At 30.0% G+C, this 19,227-nt stretch overlaps 1 protein-coding gene across 1 annotated transcript in view; it reads left to right on the forward strand.

The window, feature by feature from the left end:
• The first annotated feature begins 4,405 nt into the window (after positions 1-4,405).
• Positions 4,406-19,227, forward strand: part of LOC142324255 (uncharacterized) — a 244,338-nt gene continuing 229,516 nt past the window's right edge. The window contains exon 1 of the mRNA XM_075365117.1: positions 4,406-8,129. Within this exon, the coding sequence (XP_075221232.1) occupies positions 4,585-8,129 (3,545 nt within the window). The 5' untranslated portion in view covers positions 4,406-4,584. The remainder of the gene's footprint in view (positions 8,130-19,227) is intronic.

Consider the following 19,227-nt stretch of genomic DNA (forward strand, 5'->3'; position numbering starts at 1 on the left):
TAATTAACTGTAATCATTAAACATAAAAATAATAATTTATACGATGTATTAATTACATATTTAATTAGAAAATAGATCAAAATTTCCGTCACAATTAATTGATTTACAGTAATTCAATCGACTTAAATATAAAATTGATTAAATAATAGTCGATAAAATATTACATATTTACTTAACAATTTTGTTATAAATGAAACAGAAGACATCCAGATGCGCAGAATATTCGTTAAATAAACGAGGAGTGCGATTTAATAGAGAATAATAATTATTATAAACGCAAATATAATGAGCTATAAAAATAATTAGAATATTTCGAATGAATAGTATAAGCGATCTCAAACATTAATATTCGATCGCAACAAAGTATAAGGAAACTTTGTTTTTAATTATATAAAATATAGATACCTGCAAATATATCTAGAGTAGCTACAACAAAGAGGAAAGAAAACCATTCTTTCCTCATTTGACATGATCACCAGATCGCGTCAAAAATTGGGTATCGCGTTTTTTGCAAACCTTTACGTTTTAGAGTTCCACTAGTTCATTTACATCATTCGTTCTCAAAGTGGGCCATAACGCCCCATTCTGGTCGCTGGAGACCTTCAGGGGAGGGTCAATTTTCTGTGGGTAGAAGGCCCACAGAAAATTGGGGGCGTTCAGGCGGTCTAGGAAGGAGATGGGTGATTGAAAATAAAATCTGATATGGACAACAAATGACTTCGTTATACGCCTATTAAATTACATTTACACATATTTTTAAAATAAAAAGTAATAAAATTTTATTTCATTTAAAGCCTCTGATATTTTTTAATGTTTTTTTTTGTTGTTTTTGTTATTATTGGATTATTATTCATCGTAAAACGTTTTTTACAATGAGAGGATAATAATTTTTAATAAATCAATATATTTAAATTTAAAAAAAAAAAGTTAAGAAAAAGGAGATGAAGTCTAATTCGAATCGATGTGCCTTTTCCCTAAAATCCAAATATTTCATTAATTAAAATTTTATTTAGCTATAACTCCGGAACCAATGAAAATGAGTACCACTTATGATATATCGATGAAAAGCTCACAATGACGGCATTACTGCAGTTAAAAAGCAGTTCAAAATCCAAATTTGTTACATTTTGGTCTCTTTTGGTCCAGTCGATTGATAGCAATCGACTGAGGAGAGGTAGACAACTTGATGTTACAACACTCTTAAATCCAAGATTTCAATATCTTGGATATTGAATACGATATGACAATACGATAACAGCAAATCGTTTTTGAGTTATGCGAGATACAAACATACATACGTCTGTACGACTGTATGACGTCTGTACGTATATACGTACGTACGTATGTAGAGACGCCACGCTCAAACTAGGCAAAATGGAAACTGGTCAAAATGGATATTTCCGTTGAAATCTGGAAACCGAAATTTTTCGTTATCACAATACTTCCTTTACTTCGTACAAGGAAGTAAAAAGGCAAAAATGATGTTTTCTTGATATTTCAAACTAAAATTAAATACCTACTACAATAGTTAAAAAAATAAAGGGACACCTATATTTTACGATAAAAAACGATTGTATTCAAACTACTTTAACTTTGCGACCAAGAAGCTTAGAGAGATGAATAAAAATATATTAAAGCTTGAATACTCTACTTTTTGACCATGTACTTCAGATTCAACAAACAACAAATTAGAAAGAAATCTGTGAGAAATTGTTCTCATTAAAATGTAAGTTTCAACTCAGAAATAGGATATACCACTTTTAAAAACAATAATTGCAGTTGCTGTTTTTTCATCTTAAAAACATCAATTGCAATTATTATTTTTAACAGATGGTAAGTTTAAAAATTTTGGGGGCGCTATAAAATGTTTGATTCTCAATCTGAGCGGTGGGCGAAAAAGTTTGAGAATCAATCTACATCAAAAAAACATATACATCGTAATACGGGTACGTACGTACGTATGTGTATCGCACTACTTTTGGCCTTATATCTTAAGATTGACCAAACCGTTTTTTTTTCAAATTTGGCTCAAATATTTCTATATATGGGGTATTCATCGTATTCATTTTTTCAAAATACGTTAAGGGGGGGGGAATTTAGCGAAAAAGTCAATTTCTCTTTTCTTAAGAGGCAAAAAAAAATCTTCTTAAAGCAAATTTCTTACCTACAATGTAAAAAAGCTTTTTTTAAAAAAAAATCAAATCCGTAACCTCTTAAAATAAAAATATATGTTTTTAGTTTTTTTTCTCTTACCTCCCTACAGTTTAAATGTTTTGAAAAAAATTTTTGAAAGTTTTTACTTCATATATATAACTATCAAGACATGTTTACAATTTTTTTTAAATTATAGATCTAAATTGCAGAAAAGTTTTTGAAAATTTTCTTTTTTTAGCCTTTATTGAAGGGGGTGTTAGATTTAGAGAAAACTTTAGTTAGGAAATTGGCTAAGCTTAAATTATATGACATTTTTAGAAAAATATTTTTTTTAAAATTTATTCCCTACCTCTAAAAAATTATATTATCTATTTTTGTGCTCTTACTCATTTAATTTTTGTTATTAATAGCGAGAAAGTCATGCAGTACAATACTAGTTAAACAATCTCAGTCTATATTAAACAATCTCGGTAAATCCTTGCTTGTGTTTTTAAAAGGACATACAACATAATTCCTTTGCGGGTATATACTGTAATATCTATGAAATTTATCTTTTGAAAAGGTTTAACATTCAATGAAATATACGGTAGGGTAAGAGTTGCATATATTTATACATTAGTAAAAATATAGTATAGCGTTTTCCATTTTAATCGGTTTAAATACCAGCAGGACAAAACCAAATAATCGTTTCGTTTGACCAATTATGGCGATTCAACAAATATTACAAATTATAAAGATTCAATATTAAAAGTTACTTCGAGTTCTCGAATTAACTGGACCTTATAGTTAAAAAAAAACCGATAGTTATTTATGACTAAATCGGTACACCCATATTAACAGTATAATTTGGCAATTTGGATCTAATTAATGGTACTGTATCAAATACATTTTATATTAATGTGAAATCAACTGCCAAAATTTAATTTATAAACTAAAGTAATTAGTTTATTTTATTTTATACGAAGCAGTTTTGTTAAAAATTCTCCGCTTTTGTTTTTTATAAAGCAAATGTTGAGTAAAATTGAATATATATAGACTTCATTTCAGGGGATAAACTGGTGAATTTATAATAATTTCCATCAATAGGTCGAACTACTCGTATTTAATCTATTATTGAATCTAAGCCTTCGTTTTGTTAGAGGGATTAGTTCAGCACTACCCCATCTCGCCGCTTTTATAAAAATAAAAAGCTTCTAAATTTTGTCTGTCATCGTAGAAATTATAGTTTATCTAAAGATAATAAGTTAATTATGAATTCACTTTTTGTTAAAGCCTCAGTTTCAGTCTGAAGGGCCTTTGTTAATAAATCAGATTTTTTTAGGTTGTGTGTATACGCGTATAAGAAATTTGCCTGATAACTGATTTTAATTTGTATAATTAGCAGTCTCATGATTTAATGTCATTAGGTAAGATAATTAAAAATAAAATTAATTACTATGAAAACCTTGAAACTGTAAAAAAATTTATATGAAAAATACAATCGTTAACAATGAACATATACGTAATAGAGTGGAATCTCTTCTCCCCTCCCTACCGTCATTAATACTTATGACAAATACCTTATTTTATAGAACTTAAATAATCTACGATATAAAATCAGAGCTAACTTACGAGGAATCGTTAAATTTATTTTAACTTTTTCACCGTATTGTAATTAACATCTTGTTATTTATTTATATACATTTTCAGACTTTTCTGTTTAATTTTAATTAATATTTTTATTTATTTACTATATTCATCGGTATTAAATATTATTAATTCCGATTATTTACAGTTAATTATTATTTTTCCGATTGCCAGTAATATTTTCTAAAATTAATTTTATTTTCCAAGTAAACGTTTTTTAAAACGTTAAAAATTACGGTTATTTGTTAAGTTATGCACAAAAGTTTAAACGAAATGTTGATGGAAGGGTTACGAGCAATGCGACTCGATGTTTACATGTTCATTGTCCTTAGCGTGTTGTTGAAAGAGAGGAACAGAATAGAACGGCATGGCGCGGGATGAAGAGAAGAGGCAAGGGCACTAAGAGACGAAGAACGATGAAGGAGTGACAAAGAGAGATGATAATAAACTATGTCGGGAGGGGAGGGACATTCCCCGCGGAAGGCAGCACTGATTGAAGGAGGGCCGTCGTACGGCCACACCTCCTTACACTGACGTCACGGAGTCGGTAGTATTCGTGATCCTTCGGAATCCCGCTCGTGCCGCTTCTACCGCGTCGAGCGAGACCTCAGTTGAATACATAGTCTCGTGCTATCATAACCTAACAAACGAGTGACAGTAAAGTTCAGTAGTGAAATTTTGTTATCGTGTCGCGCGTGCGCATACGTAAAGTGTTGACAGTGTAAATGTGTGTTATCGAATAAGTGTTTGTGTATATTATTTTTATAACGATGAGGTCTTGCGGCGTGACCTAGTGACGTGGGAATGCCTGTGTGTGAGTGTGACAGTTCTTGTCAAGTGGTGTTGGACCCGTTGCCTTTGGATTTACTTCGTTCTCTTACTAAGAGAGGGAAGGTCCGCCTAGGACCGGCGGACGAAGAGGCGGTGGTGGAGGTCATGCAAGGGCTGCTGACCGGGGTGGAGGAACGCGTGGGAGGCGCGCTCTCGCGGTCAAACCGCGAACCATCTTCACGTGACGAAATCGATCCTGAAAAGTCACGTGATCGCTCCTCCTCACGGAGAAAGCGTAGTGGGGAAAAGAAAAAAAAATCCAGAAGAAGGTCGACGTCATCATCGTCCACGTGTTCGGACGCCTCAAGGAAGAGGCGGAAGAAACACAAACGACATCACCGCGATGAACACGCGGAGGATGTCGATCCCAGTCCTCGAGTCAATCCGATATTTCTGTGGGTGAAACAAGACGATACGAGAATAGTCGAAGTCCTGTGCGAGGATTACGATAAGAGGAATAGAATAAGGCTGACAAAGACGCCCCAAGGTTGGCGGGCTATTCCCAGAACAGAGCGGCTGTGCCCAGCACCGGCCGCTTCCCTAGTCAAATCAGACATTCCTCTCCTTCCTCGTGAAGAGCGGCTCTCGCAGAGCGATAAACTTGAAACCAAAGAACAGGAAGAAATTCCTAATGATGTCAGCGACGTCGAAATTGAAAATAGACTGGATAGTGTGAATAATGACTGTGATATGAAGGATGATGTGCCAGAGTCGGTTGAGACAGATCAGTGCGTCGAGAATATTGGACCTTGCAGTGTTGAACCGTGCCATGCTGACGAGCAAATTAACGTACGAGAATCAGAACGGGAGTCTGAACAGGAACCGGTAGAAATTATCATAAAAGAATCGGTGTCGCATCCGGAGTCTGAACAAATTCCGTTATCGACATCAGTTCGTGAGCCGGAAGACCAGGAACCAGACCCGGAACCCGTATCCGAATCTGTACCTGAACAAACAGATCCGGTGCCCGAATCGGTGGAAGAGGCATATCTGCAGCCAGAGCCAGAACCGCATTCACAGATGGACAAAAAATCCGACCCGTCCTCAGGGTCAGGTGTTGTCGATAGTGAATCTAAGATTTCCGTTTCTGAAGATACGAAACATTTGCAGCCGTGCACAATAACCGTACCGAAGCCTAAGCCTGCGGCTGATCCGCTCGATGTATATAATTTTGTAGAATCGCCAAAGACAGAGGTGTTTGAAGAGGACACTGAAGTAATTTGTACAGTTCAAGCAGAAGTAGACAGTGGTGTAGATAGTGTAGAAAAAAGTATTGTAGAAGAACCGGAGCCAGAATCTTGTGTAGATAGTGTAGAAGTAGAACAAGAAGATGTAGATAATAAAATGGAAGTTCTTGGTGTCGAGGAAAATGATATGATGGAAGAGGATTTAGAAGATGCGATTTTCGAAGAAGAATTAGAAGAAGTGGAGGAAGACGAAGAGGAACTGGAAGAAGATGAAGAGGAAGAAGAAGAAGAAGAAGAAGAAGAAGAAATGGAAGAAGAGGACGATTTGCCGATTAACCTAGTCGTGGCTGATAAAAGACAGTCTCAAGAAATTATAGAATCGCACCTCCCGGCTTCACGTCAAAACTTAGCAAAAACAGACTCCAGTGTAGAATCTAGTCCTGTAAAAATGTTCAAGCTACCAGAAGGTACGACAATCAAGCAAACAGAAGCTACAGCGCGTCCGGCGCATCAAAAGGACAAAACCAAGTACCTACAAGCGATGCTGTCTTCGTGCACCAAAAGATCGAGTCCACCCGTCGTGGAACAGGAGGCACCTCTTGATCTCGGCGTTCCGAAAAGGCATTCGTCGGTCTCCGAACCTCAAGCTAAAAAAATGAAGGTCGAAGACATCACGTTGAAGACTATCTTAAATCGAACGAAAGAAAAACCTCCGGCACCGGAGCCACCGGATCAAGTTAAAATTCAAACGCATAAAAACAGTAATTCTCGTTTACTGGAATTGTTAACCGAACCGGAAAATTCCACCGATCCGTTGGCACAACTTAAAGAAGTCCTTTCCGATCCGGATCTACAGGTTCCCGATCCTTTGTTAGTTCCTCGTGCAAGATTACCGGCCTTGGTCGCGAGTCCTGCCAGAGAAATACCGCGACTTCTTTCACAAAAATCAGAACCGTTAACGTATCCGAAACTTCTGACCGATCCGGATTTACTACCGGTATCTTTAGCTCACCTTCAAATGTTGTTACAAACTACGTGCAAAGAAGATGAATTATTGAGGTATCAGATTTTACAACAACAACTAAAGCAGGAGCAAGCAGCTTGCGGATTAGATGCGACTGCATTGAATCAAATGTTATGGCTTCCGTATCTTAGTCAACTAGAAGCGGCGGCTATGGCTTGCGGTAACAGTCAAGATTTTTTAACGATGTTAAATCTCGTATTTCCTCCTTCGCCTCACGCGAATCCGTATCATCTGATGAGTCCGTTAAGTCCTCAAACGGCAGCGGCACAAGGAGGAAGTATTTACGATTATAAGAGTCAAATGGAAACGTTGGCTTTATGGCAGGAAAGTATAATGCACGCCGGTCAGATGTCGAATATAGGTAATATCAGCACGACTCAGATGAAGAACATTAATAATAACAACAATAATACTAACGTAACTAATAACAATTTAACGATGAAATCTCAACAGAATTATCAAGAAACCAAATATTCTCCAAGATCTCAGCATCATTTACCGCAACAACACAATAACAACAATACGAAAATGACGTCGGCCAGGACGAGTCCTATCAGTCAAAGTTATCAACAACAGAGACATCATAGAATCGATAGTAGATCCGGAGCCGTCAATCATCCCGTTATGACATCCGGCGGAAATACTTATAATTTCCCTCAAAGTCGTTCGTCATCGCATCAGTATACGACTGCCGGTTATCAGCAACAACAACAAAATCAAAGGTTATCGGTCGCACCTCAGACGAATTATAATACAGAAAGAAATCAACCGTATAATTTACAAAGGTCATCGACACAAGCGGTACCGGTTTCGGCTCACACTACATCTTCATCTTACTACGTACCTTCGGCGTCATCAAGAATACAACAACCGCATCACCATAATCAAACGCCAATACCAAAGACGACAGCGGATTTACATCACCACATACAACACAATCATAATCATCACCATCACCATCATCAGCAGCATCATAATCATCAAACGTTAGAAAGATTAAAATCACCTCCGCAAAGTATGAACGGAAATAAATTAAAAAGTCAAGATAATAACAGCACGATGTCATCGATATCCTCCATTTCTACCGGCGCCCAACATCATAATAACAATAACCACCCGCCATCGCAACAACATAAACAATCCCAACAACAACATCCGCCTGAAGTACCGAAACTAAAAGTTAAACAACATCTTATCGATCCGAATGTAAGGCCGAAATTATTAAAGTTTGAGGACCAACCCGATATGACTTCACCTCACCCGCATTCAGCAGAACATCCGCATCTTTGGCACCCACTGTTCAGCAGGTATTTTAAATTATTTATTTAATAATTTCTATTATATCGATGATATACTTAAATGAAAGATTGTCGTATCGATGTTTTATATTTTTATTTTAACAATCGTTTTGCTTGCAGTGATATTTATTACATTTCATCGACCTATAGAATTTAATATTAATAATATTAAATATTCTTTTTTTACGGCTAGTCGTGTATTATCATTATCATATCGTGTATTATCATATTCATCTTTATGAATTGCGATATCGATCTTTTATTTTAATAATTTAATTAAAAATTAAAAATGATTTTACAATAATAATAATAACAACAAATTATTTTATTTCATTCATTTTTTCCGGCATTGTTTTATTTAATAATATTTAACGGAGTAAATTTTAAATATTTATCGGTAAACAAAGTGAAATTATTTATTCATTATTACAGAAATGTTGTATTTATTATATTTTACTTTGTTTATTTTAACCTATATAATCATATATATATACAAACTAGAAAAAATTTACCTTTGTTTTTATTTTATTTAAAAGATTTTCTTGTTTTGTTTTTTCTTAATCGAACTTTTTTTATAATTGCTTTTTTTAGGTTAGGATTTTATTTACACGTACTTTTTTCTATTTGATTACATTCTTATATTATCTAACAGCTGTTCATATTTTATATTGATTCAACAATACATAATTTATTTCTAGGTTACGTTTTTTTCTATTATAATTAAATATTAAATATATATACCGGCTTTGATGGTATAACCTATGTTAACATTATATATATTGCCTACATATGTAATGTACATATACATGTATAAAAATAACGATTAAAAAGTATTTTAAATTTCTACTTACAACCATTAACACGATTATTCTATCGGGGTTTTTTTATCTTTAGTAATTTTAAAATTGTTATATATTTACCGTTTATGAATCGCTTTAAACACAACTTTACATATTTTTCCTATCTGCCGATACTCTTTAGTTCTTTGACTTAACTTTCACTTTCTCTCTTTTCGGGAAAGAGTTTCTCCCATTTTCATTTTAATTTTTTCTTTAAAACTCTTGAAATTTTATTTCTGAAAATATTTCTATCCAAAATTTTCTTTTTTTCGACTTCTTGAAATCAGTTATTTTTACTTTTTAATTAAGAAAGGTAATATTAAACATTTTTTTTTTATTTATCTGTTGTTCTCCATTCTTTTAACTCTTTGTAAAATCCTAATTTTCTTTTTCATGAATTTTTCTTCGGAAAATTTTCTTAAAATTTTCCTTTCTTTTTTAATTATTTTTTACTAATCTCAGTTCTCAGTTTTTGTATTATTGTTGTACGTATATAAACATTTATGTAAACAAATTTGATATGGAATGAATTTATATAACCTTAATTTTATATTTTATTTAATAAACACGGTTAAGGTTTAATAGATCATTTATAAATAAAAAAGGTTTAATTATATTGTAATTAAAAAAAAAGGTACGTATATATTAGATTATTTTTTAGTTTTCAGTATCAATTTATATATTAAATGTAAAATATAAAATTATTTAATATTAACTTTACTTATATATTATTAAATTGTAATAGTTTTTTCTTATATCGGAGAATATTTACGGATTAATCAACTTTTTTTTCCATTTTTAGTTATTCTAATTTCGCTTAAGTTTTTAAAAGTTATTTTATCCGTTAATAAATATTAATTTATTTTTGTTATTATTTTAACGGTTACCGTACTGTAAAATATACTTACCTAGTCGAGGAATAATTTGCCACGATATAACATCGGTAACGATAAAATTATAGTATTCTTTATAGTATTTTTTTTTAATTCACTAATATTAATTATTAGTTGTAATTGTTTTGCTAACCGTTTTTTTCATAAAATAAACAAAAATTCAATTTCTTGGAAAAAGCCCTATTCTAGTATAATAGAATCAAAATTTATTAATCGTAGTGAAGTTTTACATTAAGTATAAGTCGTACGTAATTATTTTCGTGTTTATTAGAAACGATAACATTTTTTTTAATAAATGATTATTAAAAATTTATCTAAGGTAAAAAATATATACTACAAAAAAATACCTGTTAAATATATGTATACATTAATTTAATATCTAAACCGGTGTAACTTAGTTTTCCTTTTTTTTCTTTGTATCCGATTTTCTTTCTTGTTTTGTATCGGGGGATAGACAGGATTTTTACGGTTAAATGTCCTTCCTATATTATCGTAATATAATCGAGACTAAGTCCATCTGTTTTTTTTTAAACGGGTGACTTCATTTTTGCATCTCTGTATTTCATTCAGAAGGCTCCGAGTTCGAATCCTGATAAAGTTTAGAATTTCTCGTAAGCAACATAATTGGTTTATCATAAAATGGGAAAAATTTGGCGTTAAACCTGCTTGTTGCTTTGAGAATAAATTATTAATACTGTTTTCTATTACTCTGTACTGTTGTTTAAATTAGATAACAGCTGTTAACGTAAATATAATTGCTGATAAATGTAATAATAATAATGATTTGTGAATATTATTTTTAGAATATATTTTAAAATTTTTATTTTTATTTCACATACTCGTGATTAAAATATGAATTTAATATTTTATTTAATTACGTGTGTGTATGTGATTGTGAAAAAGCTGTTCTATTAAATTTGTTTACGTGCAGTACTTTTTTGTAAGTTACATAATATAGAGTTTAGAAAAGAAATTAATTTTTACAAATTTAAAAGAAAAAAATTACTATTTATATTACTACAAAAAATTAACGATCTGCTTACATTTTTACTGATATATGCGCAGCAGTATTACCCACTTAAAAATATTTATTTTCTATTTTCATCTAAACTTATTCAGAAAAATTATATTTAATAATTAAAAATATATAAGGGAATTAAAAATGTTATGGTTTTTTTTTTTTAAAAAAAAAGAAAGTTCCGATTAATTTTTAATAACTTATAAAAATAAAATCATTTCCTGAATAGAATTCTTTTTTTGTTGATATTTTTATTTTATTTATAAAATGAGTTTTCTATAATATTCTTAAAAATTGTATTTGCTATAGCTATATTCTTATCGAAAAATTAAAACATTTAAAGTTTATTTTAAATGAAAAAAAAGGAAAATTTAACCCTTAAAAATAGTAACATTTTTATTTTTTTTGATTAAGCTACAATTTTTGTTATATTTTTTTAGTTAGAGATAATGAAGAGAGAAGATATAAGGGTATAGAGAGAAAAGCATCGTTATGATGCTGAAAAAGAATTATAAGTCTGAAAAGAATTATAAGAGAAATGGTTTGTAAGGGGCGGACGGGTAGGGAAACGTTGAGAGAATGTTCTTGCAGGCAATGACCTTGTGTTGCTAGACGCCGCATCCTGTTGTCCTTGAAAATGTACACATGGTCCGCCAATTTATTATAAGAATCATAACAAAGACTTAAAACAAATTATAACAATTTAATATTACCATTAAATATATTAAATTATAATATATTAATTAAATGTAATTATGTATTTAAGCTTTAATATATTTATTTTATAATTAAATAAACATAAGGGTATTTTAAGGTTTGTTAAGTTGGTAATATGTATTTTTTTAGCCGTGTATACTATCCAGAAAGAGATTACGTCTTGTCATCGTATTAAAAGACTGAATTTGCGGTCGGTAGGTCTTACGAATGGTTTTTTGTTACAAATAGTTTAACAGTTGCCACACCTGTATTTGTATATAAAACATTCCTGCAAATTTTCTTTCTTTTTTTGTTATTTGTATCTCCCCTCCTAAGCGTCTATAATTCTTACTTCACATTTATATTGCTGCAGTGAAAGTTTAGGTTCGCCAGACTACCAGACGTTACATTAAGAACAAGAGTTCATTGACTTTTATTTCATTAATTTATTATAGTGTACATCTTTTTCCATTAATTTTTATTGCCTTTTAATTATTTTAATGACTTAATTTTGTGAAATCATTATATATAAATTATTTTATATTATCTGTTAGGTTAGAGGTAAACATATGATTTTTAATTTGATTAATTCCGGTTCGATTCTTGGTGTGGATAAAATAGAAAATAGATTTTCTATTTTACTATGAAATTAAGCATTATTTTGTATTAGGCATACTTTACTATATAACCTAACTTATCGTACATTTTAAATATAAAATCGAATATTATTGAATATTATTTTTACGAGTGTTTTACTTAAATATGCTTTTATTAAGAATATTAGTACTTAATGTAAGCCCACCCTTCTCTTTTTAAATTTCTGTAGATAAAAATTGTAAAAAATTAATGTATATATTAAACTCCATATATACAGAACTTCTCATTTGGAAACGGAAGGAGTTTCAGGTACGTTCTACACATGAAAATAGAGAAAAACGTTTATAATGACGCATCTCTGGAAACGCTACGTTTTCAAGATTTAGCGTGCGAAATATTTCGTCCTGATTTCTATGCTAAGAGTAAAATGAAGCGATTTCGAAATTCGAAGAATTTAAATATATGGATAAATTTGATGTTTTCATTTGGTTTCGACCTGGAAATTGGATATAATATATACCATAACAGTAACTCTTTTATTTTTGATAAAATGAATGTAAAACAAAAAAACTGTTGTCTAGGAACATAATTTGGCATACAGTAATTTCTTTAAATCGGCAGAAAAATTTGTAGAAATTCTACGTTAACAGAACATGAAGAAGAGTTTAAGAAATTTGACTTTTATTAAAAACAAAACGCGGTAGATAAAACTATATTAAAAGTTTTAACCAAAACATGTATAATTTCAAATTTCAAATCTGAAAATATCTAGAATAAAATCAACTATTACAAATAAAAAAAAAAAAAAAAACTTGTTGCAGTAATTGTTCAAAATGTCTCCTTTCGCTGGTTAGACAATATTCCATTTGATTTAAAATTCTTCGGAAGGGGGGGGCGATATCCTAAAAAAATTTGTTTCGCCCAAAACTTGAAAAAATTTTAAATCCTGTTCGTGATTTCTAATCGTTTGGACAACTCCTTCAGGTTCATCCTGAAATAAAAATACCGGTCATTTTTTGCGTTAAACCCTGTTTCCGTTAAAATCTGAAGATATTAAGCGTTACCAGGGTATATATATATATATATATTATATTTATATTATATTAATTTATAAATTGATATAAACTCAAAATTTAAATCTATACTTACCAAACTCTTTTTTTAATAGGTTACAGTGTTATTTAATTTAGTCCGTTAATCTACTACACCTTGTTATTAGATTACAATTATTCCACCTCCCCCGCTAAACCAAAGAGAGATAAGCCATTTAAAGTTATAAGTAGTTCTACTTAAACACCGATTATTTAGATTAAAAATTATTAAACATTTAAACATTAATTGGACATTATCATAATATTAAACTACCAATTTATTGTAACGCACGTAAAATCTTAATTTTTAATTTTAATTAAAATTTTTGATTAGGTTATTTGTAAATTTAAAAGGAAATGCAGGAACATCAACTATTTTTAACTATTAACTAACTAAATATTAACTGTTTTTTTAGCAATATTTTAACCGAAAGAAAGGAACATTAGTAAATAAATTATAAACATTAATTTTTCAATATGTGTATTGCATCGTCATTTAAATGTTGTTAGATTTAAAAAGAAATACATTAATATAGCAAAAGAATTATAAACATAAATGTTTACTAAATACAGCAGGAATAGTGTGTTATTATTGCCATAAAATAAGGATTGAAACAACACGAGTAATGTTTTTTCACGATTTATCCAGTGTCTACATTAATTCGTTGTCTTTATATTTAACACGCTATTTAAAAATAGAATCTTTCCCCTAGTTATAAATCCAATCGTATTTTTCTAACTAATTTTTGGTTTCCACCATATGAACAATATCATCGACGTATATTAATTTTTTTCTCACGGGAATAGCTTCCGCGATATTATACCGAATGCGGCAGATATTTCCTGTAAAGGAAAGTACCGTGATCGGTCAAAATTTTGAGATATCTCGATGTTTCATGAGCGCTTATAACTGAAAACCCATGGAAAATTCCATAAGTATGTATTATGAACGTATGTCGGTTTGTATTTTGATAATTATTTCCCGGGTACTTGAACATTAAAATTTGAAATTTGGCTCAAATCTTTCTATACATGAGGTAATGATACCGTTAAATCAGACAGAGGATGAGGTATTTACCGAGATTTTAAAATCTTAACTTTTTGTAAGTATCGTAAAAAAACTTGATTCGGTAAAGTGATGGTTGTCAATAGCCACACGAGTTGTTTACAATACTGAAATTTTAAGTCTATAGGACTTAAGGGTAGATATATAATTAACTTAATTATTTGGAAGCTTTTGTTACATATCTCCAAAATTGATAACTAAAAACTCATGAAACTTAGAAAAAATATTCGTCTGCATAAGTTTTATCTTCTGCTAAAATTTGGGCCCGATTATTTCGGTTTCCGTGGTTCCCACTCTCCCGAAAGAGATTCTACCATAATAATCGGTTTTAAATTTTGTTTAATATTTCTTAACCGGTTTAATCATTAAGTAACGAATTAGATAAACTTATTTCTGTTCATAATACCTTAATTACATTAAGATTTAGGTCCCTTAAGAGAAGCGGGTAAAGCGACACTCGATTTCACATTTTATTAGTTTTTCTTTTAACATTAAACAAGTTTTACGTTACATCGTTTGCCTGACGCCGTATTAAACTTTGGCTGAGGCTCCACAATGATGCATAAAAAAAGAACAATGTGCTCGAGGTCATAGGTTACGATTACCCCTAAAGAATACTTGTATTTTTTTTTTATACATCGACGGCAAAAAAACTCAATTTGATTTTACTTTTTCGTTCCTAACCAAAACTGTTATTTTATATAAATACTAATATCATATATCATTATTTAGATTTTACGCAAAAATCGTTTTGCGTATATTTTGAAGCATTTTGGATTTGCTGTAATGCATTTTGCTGCATTGGACGCCCTCTATTGCGTAGTGAAATATAGCTAGAACCTTTAGGAACATCCTGTAGTTATCAAGTTTTAAAATCGTTTATTAAATTTGTTATCTAAATCGATTTTCATTTTGTATCTTATATCTAATTCGATTGATTTTTAAGTAATAATAATAAAGACATTAATATTTAAAAACCCTAAGGCGTATTTGAAATAAAAATCTATCAAGATCGAAACCGGGAAAATTATACAGATCTTTGCTGGTTTTTTCTCCTTGGATAATTTATCGTTTTGTCTTTATTCAGCTTAAAAGGTAATGGAAACAAGCTATCTATGTATTTGTCACTTCTTTTTTTATCGGAGCTTGCTTTATCTTCTACTTTTTATTATTTATATATATTTTATGTATTAGCTCTCTTCAGTATGGTATATTTTAATATTATGTAGCTAATATAGATCGATTGCTTGTAACAAATGACAAGAATTTATGTTTTAAAACATAAGCATAACGAATTATTTTTTCAACAAATGATTCAAAAATGTTATAATTCTTTTTAAATATACTCCAAGTAAATAATAAATAACAATTTGAAATGATAATTTCATTCATTAAATTTCGTAGAAAATAATTCATTTATCATCTTACACAAACTTCATAACGAAGAGTTAATTACTATTTCTTTTATACTTCTTTCAAAAGAAATAGTAATTTACTTTTATACTTCTAAATTTTAATTTCAATGTTATTGATTTTGTGTGTGTGTGTGTGTGTGTTTTAAACAAAAACCCTTTCTAAATAAAAATAAGTTATATCCATTAATACTTTTTATAATTTTTTAAATCCGTGTTTTTACAACACGTAAAAAAACATGAAAGCCTGCCTCAATGTTGTTAACTCATTTGATAAATTTTACTATCTTAATTAAATAAATTTTATCTTTATGTTAACGGTTTTATTGATATATATATATATATATATATATATATATCTGTGCGTGCGTGTGTGTGTGTGTGAGAGCGCGCGCGCGCGCGTGTGTGTGTTGTGTGTAACTTGTATTAGGCCTGTACGTATGATAAAAACCAACGTATTTAAGCAAATAATCAAATTAATGACAAACAACGATAATTGTACCAAATAAAAGTTTAATTAAAAAAAAATTGATTTTTTTGTGGTATATGTATATGTAGTAGTTATCATAATTTTTTTAACGATAATAAATATTGTTTTTATAGTTTATGTACATTTAATTTAAATTACTTCAATTTTTTTTTTAATTTCGGTACTTTGGTAAGATATAATTAATTACTTATATTAATTATAAAAAAAAATATTTACATATTTAAAGATCGGGAAATAATTTATTAAATAAAATTGAGGTTAATTCAACTACCTTTGGTAGATTTAGAATAGTTATTGTAAAGTAAGAAATTCAAGGCGGATGAATAAAATATTAAAAAAAAGTAGAGAGGTTCATCGACCTTTATGTGGAATGTTCTATAAAATTCTTTAAGCTTTTCGGTTCTTGACTGTTGTACTATATATAAAAATAAATACCGCAGTATTATAATATTAATTTCCAAAGTAAAAATAAAATTAAAGTATCGTTTATTTAATACTGCAGACAAACTACTTTAATCTAACGATTCAGGTTTGAATCCCTTTAAAATTTGTGTGTTTTAAACGGAATAATAGTATGTTATATTCTTGCCGAGCTCTTTAACTTGGTTTTTAGTGATGGTAAGATACGTACTTTATCCCTCGATCTTTCTCCTATTAATCTATTCAGTTTTATTATTTTATTAATAAAGTTGTCTTCAGAAACCTGAAGAAAAACAAAACAAAGATACTTGTACCCTTATTTAATTTTTGTTTTTTTAACTGACCTAAATTCATACCCCTCTGAAATACATGAAAAAAAAAATCGAGAAATATGTCCTAATAACTTCTTAATTTCATTTTTATTATAGAATTTATGTTCTTAAATACGATTCTCTAGTTATTATCCGTTCAATTTTTTTGAAGAGTTTCTTCAAAAATATAGGGTTTAAAAATAAATAAAAAAATTAATTATATGTTCATATTAATAAGAAGAAAATTACACAAAATAAATTTTTTTAAATTTCGATTTAACTAAATAATATCTAATCTTTATTGCTCTCGCGAATTTTGATGTTGGAGTACACTGCTTATCTAGACATCGATTTTAATAACGAATGTTTTTTATTTTTTTTTTTACTTCATTATTGAGAAAATGCCTATTTAATAAAGAATTAAAATCATTATTATTTGAGTAATGAAATAATATTTATAAAAAAAATATATAGATAAGGTATATGTTACAGTATGTAGGTAAATCATACATATTATTGTAATTATTGAAAAGAAAAAAAAAGTTCGTTTCCCAACTTTCCACGAGCATATTTTGGAATAAATTAATTTTCATTACATAATTATTTTCAACAAACGAACAGTTCGTTATTGAATTCAATATGTATGTGTGTGAACCCTTGTCTTGGATTTTGATTTTGGATTCGGATTGAGCGTCGTTAAAGAATTACAAAAATACACGAATAGCAGCGATCGGCGGAGGATTCACTTCAAAATGGCCGCCAAAATTAAAATTTTGCAATCATTACGTAATAACTGGTTCAAACGCACTAGGTTTACTAAAATATATAAAAATCTTTTCATGTAGACCCAAAAACGTCGGAAAAACTAACATTTAAAGCATTGAAAAAAATATGGCATAAATCCGCCAAAACATGAGATAAATAAATTACGTTAATTTAGCGTAATTAGAACTCAGACAAGAACTTTGTTAGAAATGAATCAATGATTGACAGAAGAGTAATAATAACAATAATAATAATAATAAGAATGTTCGTTCGGGAAAGTCTTACTTGTCTTTTCATCGATAACTGGTTTGATTTGGAAGATTGCCGGATCTATTAGTTATACTAGGTTTTTTCGGGTACAATATTTGTTCAGTATAGCTAGAAAGTATAATATATACCAATAAGCATGGTAATCGGGTCAAATTTTTCATGTCAGGATTTTTCAGATTATGACGTTTTATGATATCATTTAACCAAAAATAAAACGTAATTTTAGCATTGAAAAGTCCCGGAAAGATGTACGTATGTACGGGTGTACATATGTTTTTCGCTTGGTATCTCCAGATACTAGAAGGATCAGTTAGGATAAAATTAGTACGACGCTCTGTATATGGGACCGATGATGCCATGTATTTCTGGTCACAATCAGTCAACGAACAGGGAGATGCAAACCTCACAATTCCTGTATCTCAAATTTTACTCGAAGGATAAGGTAAACCCTTACACATTATTTAATGCCTCTTTGGTAGCTAAGATAAGTCGAATCTTAGTCTTAACTAACTTTCTGGTATCCCCCTATATTAAGGTTGGAGAAAAAATTATTTTTAATTTTTTTCGATTCTGGATTTAAAGCCACGTTCTTATACCGATTAGATGATTCCATTACATTAGTAGACATACTGATATATGTTCTAAAGTGATAAATTTGGTTACATATTTGGGCATTCAGTGATAAATTATAATTAGTCTAATTTTTTTTCTCCTTTTCTCGCCAGTTATCGCTTTGATTACGCCAGTTACAGATTGGTCTAAATGTTTTCACAAAATTCTGTGACTTCTGAATACAAGTTATAGATGATGTCATTTAATTTTGGTTACAATCGGGTAGGAAGATACGGTCACCGTGGGCCCCTTATTTCAAAATTACGCATTACGTTCGTCTCGGGAAGTTAAGAGGAATATTAAGCAAATACGTAGTCTGAAAACCAGAACAGTTTTAGAATAAATATGTTTGCAAGGAAGGCTGATTCGATCTTAAAAGTAATCATAAAATTTAGTCGTATGACGAAAATACCATTATTAGTCTATATTGTAGAATTATAGAATATATAATTTGTAGAATTCTATATTCAGATCGTGGAGTAATTTAGGTAATTTTTTATTTATTTTAATAATCGGGTAAAAATGTAGACAAATAACTGTTTATAATCTATATAAAAATAGCTATAATAGGAATAAGACAGGCTAAATCCACAAAGGATGAAGAAACGGAATGGTAGCGTCTCGGCC

Source organism: Lycorma delicatula, chromosome 4 (genome assembly GCF_047948215.1).
Source record: "Lycorma delicatula isolate Av1 chromosome 4, ASM4794821v1, whole genome shotgun sequence".
Classification (NCBI taxonomy): Eukaryota; Metazoa; Arthropoda; class Insecta; order Hemiptera; family Fulgoridae; genus Lycorma; species Lycorma delicatula.